Source organism: Cavia porcellus, unplaced genomic scaffold (assembly GCF_034190915.1).
Source record: "Cavia porcellus strain 051 isolate PalLab524CR breed Dunkin Hartley unplaced genomic scaffold, mCavPor4.1 scaffold_26, whole genome shotgun sequence".
Classification (NCBI taxonomy): domain Eukaryota; kingdom Metazoa; phylum Chordata; class Mammalia; order Rodentia; family Caviidae; genus Cavia; species Cavia porcellus.
The window spans coordinates 35,749,788-35,769,901 of NW_026947509.1; the positions used below are offsets into that span (position 1 = coordinate 35,749,788).

At 38.5% G+C, this 20,114-nt stretch overlaps 1 protein-coding gene across 1 annotated transcript in view; it reads left to right on the plus strand.

Annotated features, from left to right (window-relative positions):
* The window catches only part of Dner (delta/notch like EGF repeat containing), a 304,215-nt gene that overhangs the window by 197,538 nt on the left and 86,563 nt on the right, over positions 1 to 20,114 (plus strand). The window contains exon 7 of the mRNA XM_063237180.1: positions 18,278 to 18,391. Within this exon, the coding sequence (XP_063093250.1) occupies positions 18,278 to 18,391 (114 nt within the window). The remainder of the gene's footprint in view (positions 1 to 18,277; positions 18,392 to 20,114) is intronic.

Here is a 20,114-nt window from a genome sequence, read left to right on the forward strand (position 1 = left end):
GCTCTTATCTATCCACCATCTTTACTGGAACCTATGTACCACATTTTCTTTATCCATTCATCTGTTGAAGGTATATAGGCTGCTTCCAATATGTAGCTGTCATGAACTATGCTACTATAAACATGGGAGTGCATATATCACCATAATATGATGTCTTTAACTCTTTTAGGAAGATACCTAGGAAAGGCACAATTGGATCAAATGGAATCTCTATTTTTAGTTTTTTGAGGAATCTCTGATTCCATAGTGGTTGTACCAATTTTCCCTCCCACTAACAGTGGAGAAAAGTTCATTTTCTCCCACATTGCCTTGCCAGCATTTTTATTGGTTGACTTCTTGACAATAGCCATTCTTTCTGGAGTGAGATGATATTTCAGTGTTGCTTTAATTTGAATTTCTCAAAAGGGCAGTAATATTGACTATTTTCTCATGTATTTATTGATCATTTGTACTTCTTCATCTGAGAAGTGTGCATTTCAGATCCACATTTTTTTTGATTGGGTCTTTACATTTGTGAGGTCTAATTTTTTGAATTATTTATATATTCTTTTTTTTTATATTGGGGATTGAACTCATGACCTCGTGCTTGCCAGGCAGGTGCTTATTCCACTGAGCTAAATCTTCAGCTCTTTTATATTCTTTATATTAGTCCTCTGTCTGAGGAGTAGCTGACAAAATTTTTTCTCACACTGCAGGTTGTCTCTTCACTCTGTTGGTGGTTTCCTTTGCTGCACAGAAACTTTTTAACTTGATATAATCCTATTTATTGATCTTTGTAATGTTTTTTGTGCAGCAGGGGTTTTGTCCATAAAGTCTTCAACTACACCTATGTTTTCAAGAGTTTACCTAGTCTGTTTACTAGGAGATTAAGTGTTTCTGTTTTAATAAGTCTTTGACCCATTTTGATTTTAGTTTAGTGCATATTGAGAGCTGTGGGTCTAGGTTCAACCTTTGGCATGTAGAAAGCCAGTTTTCCCAGCACCATTTGTTAAAACAGCTATCTTTCTTCTAGTGAAGAAACTTGGCCACTTCGTCAAAGATAAGGTAGTTAAGCATGCCCAGCATTGCCTTTGTATCCTTGTTCTTTTCCATTAATCCACAAGTCTCTCTCCTTACCCAATACCATGTTGTTTTTACTGTTGTAACTTTATAGTATCGCTTCAAATCAGGGATTGTGATGCCCCTTGCCTTGCCTTTGGTATTAGATTTGCAATTGCTATTCTAGGTCTCTTCTGGTTCCACATGAATTTTAGGATTTTTTCACTAGTACTGTGGAGAATGCTGTTACTCTTTTGATTGTGATTGCATTAAATCTGCATAACAATTTTGGAAATATGATCATTGTAACTATATTTATTGTGCCTACCTAGGAATAAGGAAGATCTTTTAATTTTCTGATCATTTTCTTCCTCTTTGATCTCTCTTTTCAGGGTACTGTAGTTTTAATTGTAGAGGTCTTTCATTTTCTTAGTTAGGTTAATTCCTAAATAATTCATTTTTCTTGATGCTATTGTGAAAGATATTATTCCCATAGTTTCTTTCTTGGTGAGAGAGAAGTTGGTGTATAGGTATAGTATTAATTTTTTGAGTGCTGACTTTGTATCCTGCTGTGCAATCTAATTTAGTTATTGTTTTGAGATGTCTATAAGTGGTGCAGTTTTGGAGGTCTTCTATATAAAGGTTCATGTCTTCTGCAAATAATGATAATTTAATTTCTTCCTTTTCTATCTATATTCCTTTGGTTTCTTTCCTTTTTCTACTTGCTCTGACAAATGTTTTGAGCAGCATACTGAGAAAGCGTGGCGATAATTCATATCCTTGTCATGTTCCTGATTTTACTGTGAAAGCAGCTTTTCTCTACTTAATATGTTGTTGGCTGTGGGTTTGTCACAGATGGCTTTATCATATTGAGATGACATTCTATTCCAATTTTTATCATGAATGGGTATCAGATTTTGTCAAATGATTTTCCTGCATCTGTTGAGATGATCATATGGTTTTTGTCCTTGCCTCTGTTAAACATCACACTTTCTTATCCATTCATATGTTGATGGACATCTAGGCTCATTCCATATCTTAGTTATTGTGAATGGTGCTGCTATTAATACAGGTGTGCAGGTATCTTTTTAGTATGCTGACTTTGAGTACATCAGATATATAGTCAGAAATAGTAAAGCTGGATAATATGGTGGTTTTATTTTTAATTTCTTGAGCCTCCTTACTGATTTACACAGTTACTGAACTAGTTTACATCCCCAACTGTATCATAAAATATTTCCATTTTCCATGCATCATTGCCAGCATTTATTATTCTTTGTTTTCATGATAATAACCATTATAATTGGGAGGGTATGGAATCTCAATGTAGTTTTGAGTTGCATTTATGTGATAGCTAAAGTTCAACTTTTTTACCATTTATATTCCTTTTGAGAAGTGGTTATTCAGCTTACTTTCCATTTATTTATTGGATTACTTGTTTTCTGGTGTTTATCTTTTGAGTTCTTTATATATCCTGGATATTAATCTTCTGCCAGATGGATAGTTGGCAAAGATTTTCTCCCATCCTGTGCTCTGTTTCTTTGCTCTGTTATTCCCTTTGCTGTGAAGAACCTTTTTAATTTGATCCAATCCCATTTGCCAGTTCTTGCTGTTAATTCCTGAATGATCAGAACGCTTTTGATGAAATCATTAACTATATCAATATCCTGAAGTGTTTACTCTATGTTTTCGAAGTTTCAAGGTTTCTGACCTTACATTAAGATTTTTGATAAGAGATAATTTTAAGATTAGTAAAACCTAGAGAAAAGTTTTATCCATATCTGAACAGTATAAAAGAGTTGTAGATGATGGTCAGTAGAATATCCATTTTGGGAGGCATAATTTTTATCAAATGAGATTAGTATTTTTCTGTCTTGCAATGTTTTAAAAAAGTGTAGGAGATTGTCAACAATGTTAAATACTGCAGGAAAACTTAAAATGAGGTAACTAAATGTGATAACAAGGCCTGTTTAAGTCATTCCTTATCCCATTATCTTGACCTGCTACCACATATTATGGAAGTTTTGAGATGTCCATAAAAAACTGTAAAGACAGAAATGATGTGGGGTTACCTTGAAATTCCTTAACACTCTGAAAAGCAACACAACATTTTGACAGTAACTTGGTTTACCGTGGGTGGGAAGCTATCAATCCATAGAGTGGCACTGGTTATCAGTGACAAAGGGGCCAGGATGTAGACAGAACATCAGATTAAATGAGCAACAAATATGCACTGCTATAAGGATAAGTTCAGTGGCTAAACTAAAGCGAGGAACCAAACGAGAGAAAAGTCTGTGTGAGGACTTCTGTGTGCCAACTCAGCTTTCTTCTATGTTCAGACAGTTGGTCGACCACTTTCCTGGGTGTGACTGTGAGGATTTCTGCTTGAGATTAACATTTGAGTTGGTAAACTGAGCAAAGAAGATTGCCCTCTTTGTGTAGTTGGGCTTCACCCAACCACTGCAGAGGCAAACAGAACTAAAAGGCTAAGCAGGAGGAATCTGCTCCTGCCCAGTGCAAGGTAGACAGTGGTGTTCTCTTGCCTTTGGATTTGAACTAAAACATTGGCTCTTCTTGGGTCGAGAGCCTGCCAGCATTTGGACCAGAACTTAGACACTGCGACTCCATCACACCAAGTCCTGGGTCTTGAAGACTGTAGATATTCAGTGTATGACTAAGTTGAAATTTAACTTCCTTTATTGGGATTTATCTTCTGAAACCCTTCTAATTTCAAGAGTATTGTTTTTCCTCGAAGGAGCGATTTCTTTCACTGAAAAGAATAGCTGTGATCCACGTTCAGAACTACCCCTGCCAAAATATTGTTAGCATTATGCAAAGTATTTTTCAACTTCAAAGCATGACATTGTTCTGCCTAATTGGAGATTTCAGCCTAATTTTAAAACTCATCATGTCTGAGGCAAGGGGAATGTGGCGTACATTCTCATCCCAGCCTTACCTTTGAAACACTGATTTAGTAAGCGTTCATGCTTTGGAATTGTGGGTTTGAGTTGGTCACCTCCTGCTGGAGACAAATCCTGATTGCCATTTGCTGTGAGTTCTCATACCCAGCCTCCTTCACCTTAAGAAACGTGTGCATTAGCAGACCAGAGTAATTTTTTAAAACTGGGTTAGTACCAAATTTCAGACTGCAGGAAACTTGAGAACTTGCCTCTGTAGGTGAACCTTAGTGATGGAGGCACCTGTCCAAGACCGCAAAGCTCAGGGAGAAACAGATTGAGACCCTACACTCTGTGTACTTTGGAGTTACAGTGTTCTTTTCTGCAGAAAAACATGAGTGCGTTTTTTTCCCCCAGTTTTCCATTAGTTATAAATGGGGTGGATATTACGAGTACCTCTGACGGCTCATGAATGTGCTGTCCTTCATGTGATGTCATTCATCTTCTCGCAGGACCACAGATAGCACCAAGTGTGACTAAAGATGACACAATCAAATGTGTAACTTGGAATGTGGGCATTTCACTCCAGCTTTTCCTACTGGTTGGTTTTGTGCTCTTTTAAAATCCTTGCAATCTTTTAAAAATTCTCTTGGTTTTGTTCATGTTTAAAATAAAGGTTATAGGGATCATTCATTCATTCATTCAACAATTATCCATTGAATGTCTACTCTATGTCAGGTATTTTTCTGAATGCTGAGACAACAACTATGAATGAAGCACTTTTGTTCTCATGGAAGTTATAATATAGTGGGGAAGATGAATGAAAAATGTGTGAAAGTGTGTGTGTATGTGTGTGTGTGTATATATATATATATATATTTCCTGTTAATGCCTAAATAATATTCCCTTGTGTGAATACACTGACTTAGCTTACCCATTTATCTTCTGATGGACATTTAGGCTCTTTTCACCTCTGGGTTACTATGATGAATGTGTCTATGAAGCTGGCCCTTGATATGTCCTCCCTTCACTCCTCTGCTACTATTTTATGCTTCCAGCCTCACTCTATGTCCACATTCTATGTCCCTCTGCACCTCTCTGTTAGCTTCCTGTCTGCCAGGATCCATGTGTCTTCTCTATCCTGAGGATCCGCAGGTCTTTTCTATCCTGAGACCAGTTCCTTGGACAAGCAAGAGTTTAGGAGTCCTTGCTGCTGCTTCCATAGGTCCACCTTCTTTCTCTCATCTTCTTCCTCCTCCTTTGTTTCCTTTTCTCCTTCTCCTCCTTTTCTCTGTTGCTCTTCAGTCTTCTCTCCCTTTCTCCTCCTCTCTCCATTACAAAGTGGTCTGTATGCAGCCTGTACTGTACTCACATTGCTTTTCCTTTGCATTGTGAACCTGCCTCTTCAGGGTCACAGCCAGGGTCCTCACTAATTTCCCATCCTTGTCTTGCCCTGGTGGTCATCACTGAGGGATGCTCAGCTGGTTTACAGAGTGTTGCGCTGCGTCTGTTATCCAGAGATCTCTATAACCCTCTGTTCCTCCCGCCCTCTTCAGCTGGTTTCCTAAGCCTTTTTGCAGTCACTCATTCTGAGCTGTCACCATGCAGATGGTGCCCAGGCCCTCCTTTTTGCCTGGCTTCTCACCTCAGCTCCCGTATTTATATTGGTTTTGACACTGATGCATCAGCTAACATCTGCTCTTCCTCCTCCCGACTCGGACACAGGCTCCTGCTGCTGCCTCTCCCAGCCCAGCTTCCTCCTGTGTCTCTGATTTCCACCATCACTACCACCTCTTCACTGGGGCTATTATTTATTTCTGCATAGCCACCAAGTTTGCTTGATTTACGATGATTCCCCATCTACCCTGCTCTTCCTCATCTATTTCCAATGCCCCAATTCAAGCGGTTATTGTCTGCTGCCTGAATGACTGTGACAAGCCTCTGTCCCCTGCCTCATTCCACGCTGCTTGGCTTAAACCTGCCAGTGATGCTCATGAAGGTCCAGGCCTGGGCTGCTTGGAGAGCTGAGACATCCTCATACTCAATTGTCTCCATGAATTTCGGGAAATGACTTAAACTCATGGGGTCTCAGCTGCCTATCTTTAAGTTTGGGACAGGTGGCAGGATAAATGTGCCATAACCCAGCACTTGTTTTGAAGATTAAGAAAGACAACCCATGTGGCATGCTCAGAAAGGTATGTGGTACTGAGCAAGCACTCAAAAAACACCAGCTACCTACCATTCCTGGTATAGTGGAGCCAGTAGCTCACTGTCCTTCACAGAGCAGCCCATTACTTCCTCTGGCCAGAGTTTCTGAGGCCTCCCACCCTGGTAAGCCAGGGTGGACTCTTCAAGATCCTCAGGACCTCTTTTCCATGGTGAAGACCACAGAGGAATGGCGCAGCCCCTGCCCACTGTGCCTGGCCTCAGGCTGGCCTTGCTTGAGCCTTATGGCCTTTGCAGATGAGCTTGAGGAGGGAGAAGTGACACGTGCCAGTTAAGAGTGTGGGTTTGGCATTGATTGTCCTTGTTGAGCTCCAGACTGAGTCACTCACCAGCCTCCTTCGATTTTCTTCTGAGCCCAAGTTTTCTTCTCTGTGAAATGGAGTGATAGTATTGACTTTTGAAGAGAATGCATGTATGTACATGCACTCATGTACACATACCGCACATGAACATATCACATGCAACACAACACACACTCATGACACACAGTATACCACACACACATGCACACAGATATATACATGCGTGCACATGTGCACATCACATACATGTTCATACCTACTCAAGAACCACACATGTGTGCAAACCATGTACACACCTCTTACGTGCATCCACAACCACATGAATACACACTGGTACAGGGAGGCTATCCATGAAGGGCAGCTCTTTGTAGCCTTGGGGCACTAATCAGAGAGAGAAAGTGGCGCTTGCATTTAGCTTTCTGTCTCCAGAGTCATTCCCCCCTCGCCCCCAATGCCACAGCTGGTTTTGACAGCTCCTGATTAGCTCCCTCATTTTATCCAGTCCAGAGCACCTGCTCTCAAGGAGAAAGGAAGGACACTTAAGCTTTTCCCCAAAACCGAAGTGGCTGTGACCAGGAAGGAACAAGTACAGCACATCTTCAGCACATCTGCACTCTGGGTACCTTCAGAGGTGCAGCTCACTGACTCAGTGCCTCTGCACGTGGGTTGGGAGTGGCCATGTCCCCCTGGACTGTCCCAACAGCCCAGACTGTTCTCCCAGCATCCAGTCATCTGAGTTGCCTGCCTGGTACTGTCCCTGGCTTGTGCTGCCTTCACGTGGTAATCCTTTCCCAAAGTCCTGCAGGACCTCTAGAGTGTAAGCTCCCCGAAGGTGGGGTCTGTTCACCAACTTTTCTTAAAAATTCTCAAATACCAATTTTAACTCACAAAATATTCTTCCTGGAGGAGTGAATGAATACCTCCTTTTTTAGTTTTGCTTACTACATAAGCTTAGAATTCAGCTGATCAACATTTTTAAGCCAACCATTGCTGGCTTGTTACATTGTTACATGTCATAAATTCTCAATATAAGTTTTTCTGTCTTTTGGTTTTAGTTTTTCAGAAAGTGTCACCTGGACATGCATAATGAAAGGGATTTTTAATGGAATCTCTTCCCCCTTTGTAAACCAGATTAAAAGCCATGAGTGTCACATATAAGTCTGGCCTATATTAATACTAAAATTTCATATTTCATTCCATGTCAATGGAATGAAAGGGGTTATTTAAAAATAGTAATACATGGTGCTTATGCAGATGCTAATTTCCTATATAATGACTACTTACAGTGACCTTGGCTCTGTGCTAGGTGTCTGCGCTTAGTGAATGGGGGCATCACTCTGAAAGTGATGCAGTGACAGATACAATAATTGAGCCTAAGGGCTCCCACTCACAAAGCAAAGAAAATGTGTCAACAGGGCAATCAAAAGATTTCAGTATGTGATATTTGACTTTCACTCATTAGCATCTGTTTCTTTGCTCCACAATCTGAATTAAATGTATAATTCTAAGATGAATAATATTAACATTTGATATTAAGTCTGCTTACATTCCAGATCATCACGTACCTTACATCAGTGTCACCGGAGGACCCCTTAGGCCTCCTATTTCTGGGCCCATCCTTGGTGCTTCTGCTTCAGCAGGTGTGGGTGCTACTGCTTAGTCTGCAGTTGCAATAGTTTCTAGTTGATGTTGATACTGCTGGTCTGGGGAATCACCATTGAGGACCATGCTCTGAAGTGCCTGTTAAAAACTAGGAGGTCACATGATACTGGCATATTTCTTTGCAGTTGCAAAATCCGTAAATGCAAAAAATAATTGAGCCACTGAGGATGTGCCAGGTACAGTGCAAGCTATGGAGGCCTCAGGGTGCACTTGATAGAAATGGTACCTGTTCCTCGGAGCTGATGTCATTCAGTCCTTGCAGGTGTCCTGGGACATAGCTGTCTTTACCCTCATTTCACTCATGACAGAAATGAAGGCCAAGTTCACCCCATGGATGAGCTCATTCAGCTGATCATTGGGTCGCCATCACGGAACTCAGACTCACCAAGAAACTGTTCTTTCCACTGTTCCTCTTGCCTATTTGCTTTTTAGATATGGTTATTTTTTTCTTAATCTTGAGACTGATTCAACCCTGCTGAATGCCCATTTTTAAATCATGTTTTTATTTTATTATGCATTCCCATTTTAATTGCATCTTATTGATTGCCTTTTATAGACAGACTGCATGTATCATTCCTTCTTTTCCTTTGGTTTTCAAGGTGTGTTTACATTTGCCAAGATGTGTTTGTTTTTCTCCTGCCAGCAGATCTGACTTTGTTTTTTCTGTTAAATAATTTCTGCTTTCTGGTTTTGAAATTGGGTATGACTGGGACAGAATATCTTTGATGGTGCTTGGATTCCTGCTGTTCATCCCTCGGTTCAGCGTGCTAATATTAGATTCTCCATCTCACAGCAATGCCGAGGCTGCTCAGATCCCCCGAGGAGGTGAGCAGAGACTGGTGGGCCTGCTTGGTAGCACCATGAATGTAGTCCACTTCCAGCAGCTTCATTTCACAGCACAGGCCAGACTATAAAACTACCGAAAGCATTAAAAATAGCTCTCACTGCAGTTCCCACCTTGAAAGCTTTTGGGACAGCTTTCCAAAGAAACAATTAGATTCTCCCCCATAGAGCCAAAGCAATGCAGAGAAATATTTTTTATTTTAGTAGAGGAATCAAGAAATAAACATCATACACAAAAACAATTGTGTAGGGGAGGAGAATGCTTTTGAAAAACCACAACTGATCTTTTTTTGTTTTGTTTTGTAGTCTGGTTCTTGTAGCCAACTTCTCTTACATGTGTATAATTTGTCCTTGACTTCTGGAAGGTTTTCCTTCATTTCTAAGTGACAGACAACGTAGTTGAATTGTAGGTTCAAGCAGTGGATGGTTTTTGTTAGAAATCAAAAGATATATATATTTCTCCCAATCCACTGTGGTATTTAAAGGGAAACTTAGCCATTCTCTTTCCATATACCAATAAATTTAAAATTGTCCTTTATACTAAACATAAAATAGGGTAAAATTAAACATTATAAATCTGTATTAAATAAAATATAATCTGTTAATGCCCACAGAATGGATTTATAGTTCAATATATTTTCTGGAAATATCTGATCATCTTCTGCCTTGCCCCTGTTTTATGAATTTATTCTCTGTTAGGCTTCCCTCACTATCTCATGTACAGTACTTTTCTTCATTTAATGTCATTGCTTATGGCCCAGATGAGTTAAAAGTACTAAGGCTCAGTTTAGTGCCTCCTTAATTATACTAGAAAGAAATCCATCTTGAACATCTTAAGTCACAAGTTTTCTTATACCTTTATTATACTAGAATATAATCCAAAGATCAAAAAAAGAAAGAAAAGAAAAAAAACCCAAAACAAAAGAAAAAGAAAAAGAAAAATCTCTGTGATGTTTGATCAGAATTTTATATAGTCATATGTTATATAGCTTGTGTTTAGATGTCCCCTCCTCATATGGTCATAGGTCATATTTTGATACCACCTTACTAGCCTAGATAGGATACAAAAGTGTCAGAAAAAAGCTGTTAATGTCACTTGCTTGCTTACTTTGCTATCTTCTGACCACCGTGAACTGTTTTTCCTCTGTAACGCTTATCTGCCATACCACTTGTCTTGGACCCAGCCGAATATGAACTGAAACCTGTATGAACTGTGAGCTAACTAAACCTTTTTTCCCTTAATTTGTGGGTGTTGAGTATTTTGTGTCCAACAAATGAGCAATGATAAAAGTAATTAAGAAATGAAAAAAGTAAGATAGAATTTGGTACCAGAAGTGGGGTGGTGCCAAACCAGTCAATGGACTGATTTAGTAATCACCCACCTTTAATCTTGGTATTGCACCATGAATAAATTACACACTCTAGATCTAGTCATCTCTGAAAAAGCATAACTCTATTGATCTGCTTTGTCAAGCTGGGCCCACCTCCTAATATTCCCTCAACCATGAACCTATCAATGGATGATGAAGCCAGTACCATTACTTCCAATTTCCTCTCAAGGCCTATTTCCTAATGTTGCTGCACTGGGATCCAAGCCCTCAATGCATGAGTCTGGAGGGCACTTCATATTTAAACCATAACACCTCTGTGCTGATTTCCATGATAGCTGTACTAATTTACACTCCCGCCAGCACTGTAAAAGAATCCATTTTACCCCTCCATCCTTGCCAGCACTATTTTATTCTTGATGATAGCTGTTCTGACTGAGGTGACATAGAATCTCGGGGTACTTTTAAATTGCATTTTCCTGATGGCTAAAGATGTTGAACAGTTTCTCTTACAGTTACTGGACATTTGTCTTTCTTTTGAGAAATATTTGTTCAGTTAATTTGCTAATTTTTATTGGATGACATGTTCTCTTGGAGTTAAATTTTTTTGCTTTCTTTATATATACTGGATATAAATCCTCTGTTGCAAGAGTAGCTGGAAAAGATTTTCTCCTTTTCTGCAAGCTGGATGTGAGAGATGCTTCCGTCTTCTAGTTTTCTTCAATTTTTTTCTTCAATGTTTTTAAATTTCCACTGTAGAGATCTTTCACCTCCTTGGTTAGGTTGATTCCTAGATATTTTATTTTTATTTATTTTCTTGTCTTGAGAGCTACTGTGAATGGAGTTGTCCTCTTGATTTCTTTCTTAGCAAGTTCATTATCAGTGTACAGAAAAGCTGTTAGTTTTTTATTGTTGATTTTATGTCTTGCTACTTTGCTGAATTTTCTTATCAGGTCTAAACATCTCTTAGCGGAGACTTGAGGGTCATGTTAAGTATGGGACGATATCATCTGCAGATGAAGATAATTCATTTACTTTTGGCCAAATTATCTAATTTACTTGTAGAATATCACAATTACAAAATCTTCATTAACTTTAGGTTTTTAGAACCAACTAATATATTTTAAAATAGTCTTTAATTGAGTACAGGTTGTAAATATTCTTAGGGGTTCTGTTTTAAAAATTGTCCTGAAGGTGTTGTTTCTCTGTTTTGTAAAAGATCAGTTTCTGCATGTATGTTTAAGTGTATAGGATTGATAACCATATTTCTAAGTTTTTGTTGCATAGTTGAACAGAACCGGTTGCAGTCTCACTGTTTGAATCCCCACTTTATAAGCTTCACTTTAGTATCTTAAATAACTATTTGTAAGAAGACAATCTATAATCTTCAACTAGTGATTTGTGACTGTTTATTTTTTCTTTGGAAGTATGTATTATTTCTACCCATTTCCTGTTCTCCTGATTCCTGCTATTCCAATTAAAAATCTCATCTCACTTGTTCTATTTAGAGCCGAAGGCAGCCATCTTTAAATTAAATTTAAAAAAAGACACTACATTACCCAGTGCTGATCATGGAGTGTCATGATGTGAAATCCAGCAATACTATTATTCTTTGTTCAGAATGATTTTAACCTGCTTTAGTTTGTTTAATCTAAACATAAATGAAGATATGGATAACTGCATGTATGTTTAAGTGTATAGGATTGAGAACCATGTTACTTTTTGTTGGACAGTTGAACAGGACTGTCTACGCTCTTGCTATTTGAATTCCCACTTTACATGTTCCATTTTTATACCTTGAACAACTATTTATAAAATGACGATATGTAAATATCAACTAGTGATTTCTTACTGTTTATTTTTTCTCTGAATGTATATATTATTTCTACCTATTTTCTGTTTTGTTTAGTCTTTCTTTAAATAAAATTTAGTTTAGTCTTTCTTTAAATAAATTTAAAAAAAAGAGCAGTTTCTATTATAGGGAAGTAGGTGGAATTGGGACAAAAACAAAGATTTTTTTTTTTTTGCATGAAAGACTAATGTATCATTGACTTAAACCAAGGTCTTTTAACTTTGCCATTAAGACCATTTTGATCTAGGTGGTTATGTGCTGTGCACTGCTTGTGTATTATATAGGGTGCTTGCCAGAACCCCTGGGCCCATTAAATGCTAGTAGTACCTTTGGGGGAGTGAAAATAAACAGTGTCTCCAACCACTGCTGAATGAGCTTGAAGGTGTGATCACCCTAGGTGAGAATCATTGATTTGAAGAATCTGGACAGGAGTTTTGTGAAGAAAAAGAGTTCTGCTTCAGTCTTGTTGAATTGTCATGCTGCAGAGACGTGTGGGGGGTGCTGAGGTGTGGCTGGAAGAGTAGGACTCAAGTTTAGAAGGGGGCCAGCATCATTTCCCACCCATTCCACTATGTCTGAACAGGGAGTGCTTGGAGCTAGGATAATGCTCACTGTAGTATTTTCCAAACTGATGGTGTGGACCAATGTGACTCACAGATGATTTTTGATAGCATATTTTGAAGTAACTTATTTGTAGCCCTCACTAACGTTGAAGCTAACTTCCTTGCTCAGTTGGATTTTCCATTGCTTTTATTTTTAAACTTTTTAAAGACATTTTCACATCTCCTTGTCTGATTTTACAGATAACTTTAATGTACCTCTATTTGATTTTCTACTCTATTATGCAGTTCATTTCTGATTTCTCCTACCTTTATTTCCTGATCCTTCAGATGAAATTCCATTACAGTCTACTAGTGCCCCCTTTCTCCTCCTCCTCCAAAGTTTTTAAAAAATTTCTTTAATAATTTCTGTATTACATGAAATTTTTAAGTTCGTCTGATACTTTGAAGAGGTAGGGTAGAACTATAACTGCTTTGACTGAGTCCTGCATCCTTCTCTTTGGTAATGAAGCCATGGTGTAGAAAGGATGCTAACAATTATGAAAGTGGTTTGGTATGTTTAGGAACAGAATGAGGCTGAGGTGGCCACAGGACAGTGTTCCATGGAGACAGTAGATAAAGATGTGGGGTGCAGAGCCAGACCATGTAGTTTTTAGCTACTAACTGCAGTAACTGAATTTTTTCCAGGTCTTTTGGGAAGCCACTGAAGAGTTTTATGTAAAGGACTAATTGGATATAAATTGTATTTTAAAAATGTCTCTCTGACTATCTCCATGTGGAGAATGGATTATAAAAAGCCTGTGTAGATAGACAGCCTGGGAGAAATTGCTGGAGTCCCTGTGAGAGGCAGTTATGTCTTGGCCCAGGCAATATAAAAGGTGTGATGAGATTGTCACAGTACAATCACTGTACTTGCCTCCATTTGGTAGGAACAGGCTTTTAAAATTCAGGACCAGAATAAAAGAAGTCTGTCAGTATTAAAAAGTTTTAGGAACGTTTAAACAACATTCACACCTTTTCTCCTTAATTCTGTGTCTTTATGTGGGTTTTTCTCCATGCCTTGGGAACTCATAGTATGGATCTTGAAGGCTGAAATGCCTACTTGGGGGTGTGTGTTAGGGCAGATTCTTACCCAACGCCCTCAACAGGCCACCACATGTCTTCTTTCCTGCTGTGACGTTGTTTGGCACTGTCACAGTTTTGCTTGAACATCTACAGAATCTTCTGTGGCTCTGTTAACCATCTTAATGGGAGTAAAGAAACATTATTTTTAACCTGTGTGGTTATTTTCTTCCTCAGGGAAAAAGAACAGAGTGGAAGAAAAAAAAAACCCAGCAAAAGCTTTCATAGCCATTTCTAGTTACATTTCATTTATTTTATTTTTTATTTTAAAGAATAAAATCAAGCAAAACAGAACAGAATCAAAACAAACCAGTGTAAGTGACACAGGACTTCAAAACAACACAGAATCAATAATAGTTACCATAATGCCTCTTGTTGTCTTCAAAATAGCTGCAGATATAGAAAATTACTTTTCAGACATAGAAAAAGTCGAACAAAACAGAGCAGAATGGAACCAATAAAAACAATAACCAATAAAAACAATGAATGCAATAAAAGACTTCAAAACAAGACAAAAGTAAATCCAAAATGGCTATCATAATATATCTTGTTATCTTTAAATTAGCTGCTCGTACCATCGGATATAATAATATCAAACAAAACAAAATAGGATAAAACCTAACCGAAAAAAACAATGAAAATAATGCAGGACTTCAAAACAAGGTAATAGGAAATTAACAGCGGGTACCACCCTCAGAAGGAGTTCCTCCATAGATGCTATACTGTGTATTTCCATCCTCTGAGTAGATGTTCAGACCACCAGCTTTAGACCTGCAAAGTTGGTGAAACGCTAAGCACTACAAGCATTAAATTGTGTTTTACCTCAATAGCTATCTTGCAGCCTGGCCTGTGTTTCTCCAGATCAACTGCTCGCTTACAAGGGGTTTGGTGTGGTGTTGGCTCTTCTTATTTCCTGGCCCATGTGCCAGAAGGGGCTGGCATCTGGCTCTCCCGGCAGTGGCCCATGCGTGGCGCTGATTCACGGGACCACTTACATTTCTACCAGTCACTGGTTTAGTTTTAACTCCATCGCTGTGAATACACTAATACAAAGTGCACAAAGGGTGATTTGGACAACCTGAGATACTCAGTTCAGAGTATCACTTACGTATGATTTGTCTGACAACCTTTGTTGAGTAGGGCTCTGCTGGCTTTGAAGCAGTGACTCACCAGTCCCTTACTCCTGCCACAAGATGTTTATGGTCTGCTTCCTCTTCCGCTCTTTTCCTGGAGATGATCCAGTCCCCTTGTGGAGGGATGCAGGGAACAGCGGTGCCCTTAGAACTTCTAGCTAGTAATTCATGCAAGCCTGACAGTAATGCCTGGCTCCTCTTAGTGGGCCTGGTGTAGACAGAAGTCAGGTCCTGAACCAGTGCGCTGCAGATCCCAGCTGGTTATTGCCAGTGCTGCTGGCTGCCTGCATCAAGAGAGGCTCTGCGATCCCATAATCTCTCCCCCCAGCCTGGCTCCTGCCTCCTCCACATCATCCCTGCTCTCCTCCATTCACAGATGCAGCACTGTACTCACACTCTCCAGCTCTACTGTTACGCAGGGTCTTTTTAATCCATAGTTCCTTTGTTTCTCATACTTTCAAAATCTCTAATGACTTTAAATGCTCAGGAAGAAGAGAGTTCCTTATCGGAGGTGCACTGTTGGCATTTTGAGTGGAAAAAAACCTGTAAATTAGATTATCCCAAGTTATATAAGACTTCCGCCCTTTCATTCATAAAATGCCAGTGGGATTCCCAAGCATTACAACCCCAAACACCCAACACATTAAAAATGTGAAGCAGCCTCTTAGATGGAAATCTTACAAAACTTGTATATACTGTTGCAGTGTTAAACCACTTAATATTCATCCCTATATAAAAGTTTAATTTATTAGACCTGTAAGAGTTAACTAAGTATACAGTGATATTTGTGTATTATCAATGTAGTTCTTAAAAGGAAATTATTAATATTAATAAATATAGCTTAAAGTATTCAATTAAATTTGTAAATGTAACTGAACATTAATTAGAGAGGTCATTAAAAGTGATCTTTACACGATCTCCTTTTGTTAGGTGTACATATTGAAATATTTACAGGTGAAAAGAAATTTAAGATTTCCTTGTGGGGAAAAATATGAGATTGGATGAAATTAAACATAAAAAAGTTAATAATTGTTGAAGCTAGGTGATGGATATGTGAGGTTTACTTACTAGGTTTGCTTAAAATTCCCAAGTAGCTAGGCATGGTGATACATGCCTGTAATCCCAAACACTGAGAAGCTGAGGCAGAAAGGATAGCAATTTCCCGTTCAGTCTAGGCAATTTAGTGATTTAACATGATCTTGCTTCAAAAATGAAGTGCCGAAAAAAGATCTAGGGGTATAGCTCCAAGTGAAGACCCTGCTTTCTATCCCCAGTATTGCAGCAAGCAAATAAAAAGACATTTAAAAATCTCAAATAAAAAATCCCAAGAAAATGGTTGTTTAAATTTTTTTGAAAGAACTTTGAACTTCATAGAATTCTTCATTCCTCTGTTCTTTCTGTCTGGTAGGGCCGAACCCTTTGAGATAATATCTAGTAAACTCCTTGTTTTGTGTGATTCCATGGCCACAATTCTAAAGTCTGAGACTCTTGACACCATCTACCTACTGTTTTAGCCACCATGCCTATAAGAGGTTGATACTTATAAAACATTATCTTTCTCATAATATTACTTTTCTAGTCATATTGCAGAACCTTTGACGGTAGAGACATTAAAAAATAACTTATGGCACAGCCAACCAAAGCAAACCACACATGGGCTCTAAGTTATGGATGATATTTATAATTTTATTTTTTTCTACCTCTGTATCTATATGTGTTTCCTTCCTATTTTCTGTTATTTCCTTCAGATTAAATACATTATGGTTTATGTGGTAATATGTATTGCATTAACCATAGATACTGTGTTTAATGGCAACAGTTTGACTTCCTGGGTTATTGTACAAATCACTTGAACATCTTAATCCTTAGTTTCTTCATTTGTAAGATGGGGTGTGGGTCATAATAGTACTAACTGCATGGGGCTCCAGGAAGCATGAATTAATGTAAAAATGAGTGCTCTATTGTAAATGTTAGCCGTTATTTTTAGCCCAAAGTTTTTGTTGCACTCCCTTTAGAAACAATTCACTTTCCTTACACTTTGAATGCAGAGCTTTAATTTGAAAATATAGCTTCTTGTGCTGGCATTGGAACTTTTAGGGTGCAGACTTATCTTTTGCATCTCTTCCTACCCTTGAATGAGTTAGAATCCACATATGGGAAAGCAGATTTACAAATGAATGGCTCTGCATCCACAATCTGTAATTTATTCTAGTTTGGGAGATAATTGAAAATCAAGAAAATCACTTCATTTAATATCATTGATTTATTTTTGAAAATCTCAGATGCAAGAGCTAATGATAATCTTTCCAAACTAATAATTCGGAAATACAAGTTTCTGCATGTTTAAAGCATCCTGGAAACCTAGAGAATGTTTCAATGTAAATACGATTGTGTAGAAATATGCATGCATAAACATTTATGATGAGAATTATCTGCAGAGCAGTAATGGCCCATCACTCAAATAATGTAACAAATGTCACTCTCTTCTCTCTTCTTGTTTTGTTATTTTCCAAATTTTCTGTCATAATCATTTCCCACTTTAAGATAAAAAGCCTATTAGAATACCATTCTTTCAACTTGTCTCTCTGGAGAGCTTTGTTTTCAAAATTAATTTAAACAACTAAAAATTATTTAAACCTTTTTTACTTCCCAGGTGTTTCAGTAGATTTACATCCTTGCTTTCTTATCCCCTGTGTGGTGATTATGTGACTGTTCAACAAAATCATCATGGAGGCTGGCTTCACGGAGAATTTAGAGCTGGATTTATGACTCAAATGAGTATTAAGAATAATGTATTAATGTGCTTAGCATTATTTGTGTCTCAATATTTTTATGTTTAAAACAAGTGGTTAGGACATAGCATTAACACAGAAGCTCTGCTAGCAAAATATTATTATAAATATTATAAATTGAAAACCTTAGTGTTGGATATCTTCCTAAAGCTTTTTCTGCAGGCATAGTCATGGCTTAGAGAAAGTGGGCATCACCTTACTTAGCCAAGCAGAGTGTCATGAATTTTTATGTCAGAAAGAAGTTGTTGGGGGTTGGGGGGCGGTTTTTAATCTTAGTTTCTGAAGATTCTGAAACCTTACTTTGCAATAAAGACTTAGGAAAAGTAAATGATTTCTGAACTGATCCCAAAATGATATGATTCTTCCTGGTTACAAAACTACCTGAGATTGAGGAGTAGCTGGAAAACCACCTCCAGGCTGTTGCCTCCTTGGGTGGGTACCACAGAGTCCACCAATTTGTGGGTTGGCTCATGGTGCTTTTAGAATAATGTGTCTTACAAAATGTGCATCTCATTCTTGCAGGTTACACTGGAGACCTTTGCCAATCTAAGATTGACTATTGTGTCCTAGACCCATGCCGAAATGGAGCGACTTGCATTTCCAGTCTCAGTGGATTCACCTGCCAGTGTCCAGAAGGTAAAATGTTAATTCCTACTCTAGAAATGCTTGTCATTTTGCACCTTAAATCATACATGAATTTGATCAGCCTTGTACTTTAAATTTCTGAAAAACTTGATATAAGAGAACTTCCTATTTTTTTATGATTCCTTTTTAAAGCTCTATATTGGCATAGCTTGAAGATAATGTTAGAATATTAAACTAGGAACTTTGCAGATTTTGATTTATATACTGAAAATTAACTTAATAATAAAAAAGAATTCTTTCTAATGGTGGAATTTCACTTGAGATTCCCATTTTTGTTGGATTATTCAGTTTTTGATACCAGTTCACATAAAAAATTCAACATAAAGTCCATTTACTTTAGTTTTTATGTCAACTTTATAGTGTCTTAGAAAATTCAGTCACCCATCTCTTTAGGGCTATTTTTATTTTATAAAATAGTTTCACTGTTAGAATAATTCCTTATAAAATAGTTTCCCTGTTGGAATAGTTTTTCCTGAGGGTAGAGATAAATAGTTATAGATAGACCCTGGTGTACGAGGAGTGATTTTTGTCTTTTGAGGAAGTTTTGTTCCCATTTTTGCTTGGAGGGATGCTATGAAATGGTTACTTTAAACCTTTAATGTTATGAGAATAACATGATATTAGAAGTCCCCCCCCCAAAAAAAAACCCATCGTGTGAGCTCCTGATTCACAGAAGTGACATTGACAACTACATAAAATAAAGTCACATCTCCATGGAGGTTAAATTTAGAGCCTGAGTGCTTAAGGCAACACCTCTGCACTCAAAATTCCCTTCTACAGAAACTGGCCGAGAACCCAGAGAAGGGCAGGGTGCCAGTGGCATGGATAAGTGGCTATTATACTATCCCAGGTAACCACGTGCTAGGGCCCCAGCAGCTGCACCTGTGAAGAATACTGTTTACCACTTTGGGGAAATGAACACCAGCACCAAGTGGGCAGGTTATCCCTTCCTGGGTCTTGTGCAGGACCATGGGTCAGGGAGGGCTTGGCTGTGGTCCACTGAGCTGCTCCCTGCTAGCTGATAATGAAGCTGGTTACCATGGCAGTGGGGTCACGCAGGCTTGGCTAGCCTATTCTTCATTCCCTCTTATCTTCCTTTGCAAAGCAGGCAAATGAATATAACAGAGGGACTGAGACAGAGCAGGCAGCATCACTGTCACTTGCCTAAGAGCACTTTGCAGATTTTCAAAGCTTTGTCATATCCTGAGTGAGTTAGTCACCACTGACGTCTTGTTGTAGACCTTGCTGTTTAGTCAAGAACAGGCTTCAAAACCATTCTGGGGTCAAATGGGATTTTTGTACAACTCTAGAGTGCTTTATTGTGATTGCTTTGATTTTTATAATGAGGCCCCAGAGGTTCAGAGAGGAGGAGACTGTGGAAAATCACACTGGTAATAGGCATGGCCTTTCAACTAGAACTGAGGAATTTTCCTCTCATGCAAGGCTTTATTTTCCTAGTTGGCCAAGATTTTCTGAGCATTTCCTTTACTCCAGGTGCTGCGAAGGGTACTGGGATATAACACTTAGTGAAGCTGAGCCACGCCCTCCTCGGGCATACCCACAAGTAAGTATACAATGACAGGCAGTGGATACCCTGAAAATGTGCAAAAGAGATCTGCCTAGCCTTGGAGTCAGGAGAGACTCCCACATGGAGAGACTCCAGTAAAGAAGAGGAGAGGGAGGGGATGGCAGCAGGCTGAAAGGAGCGGGACCA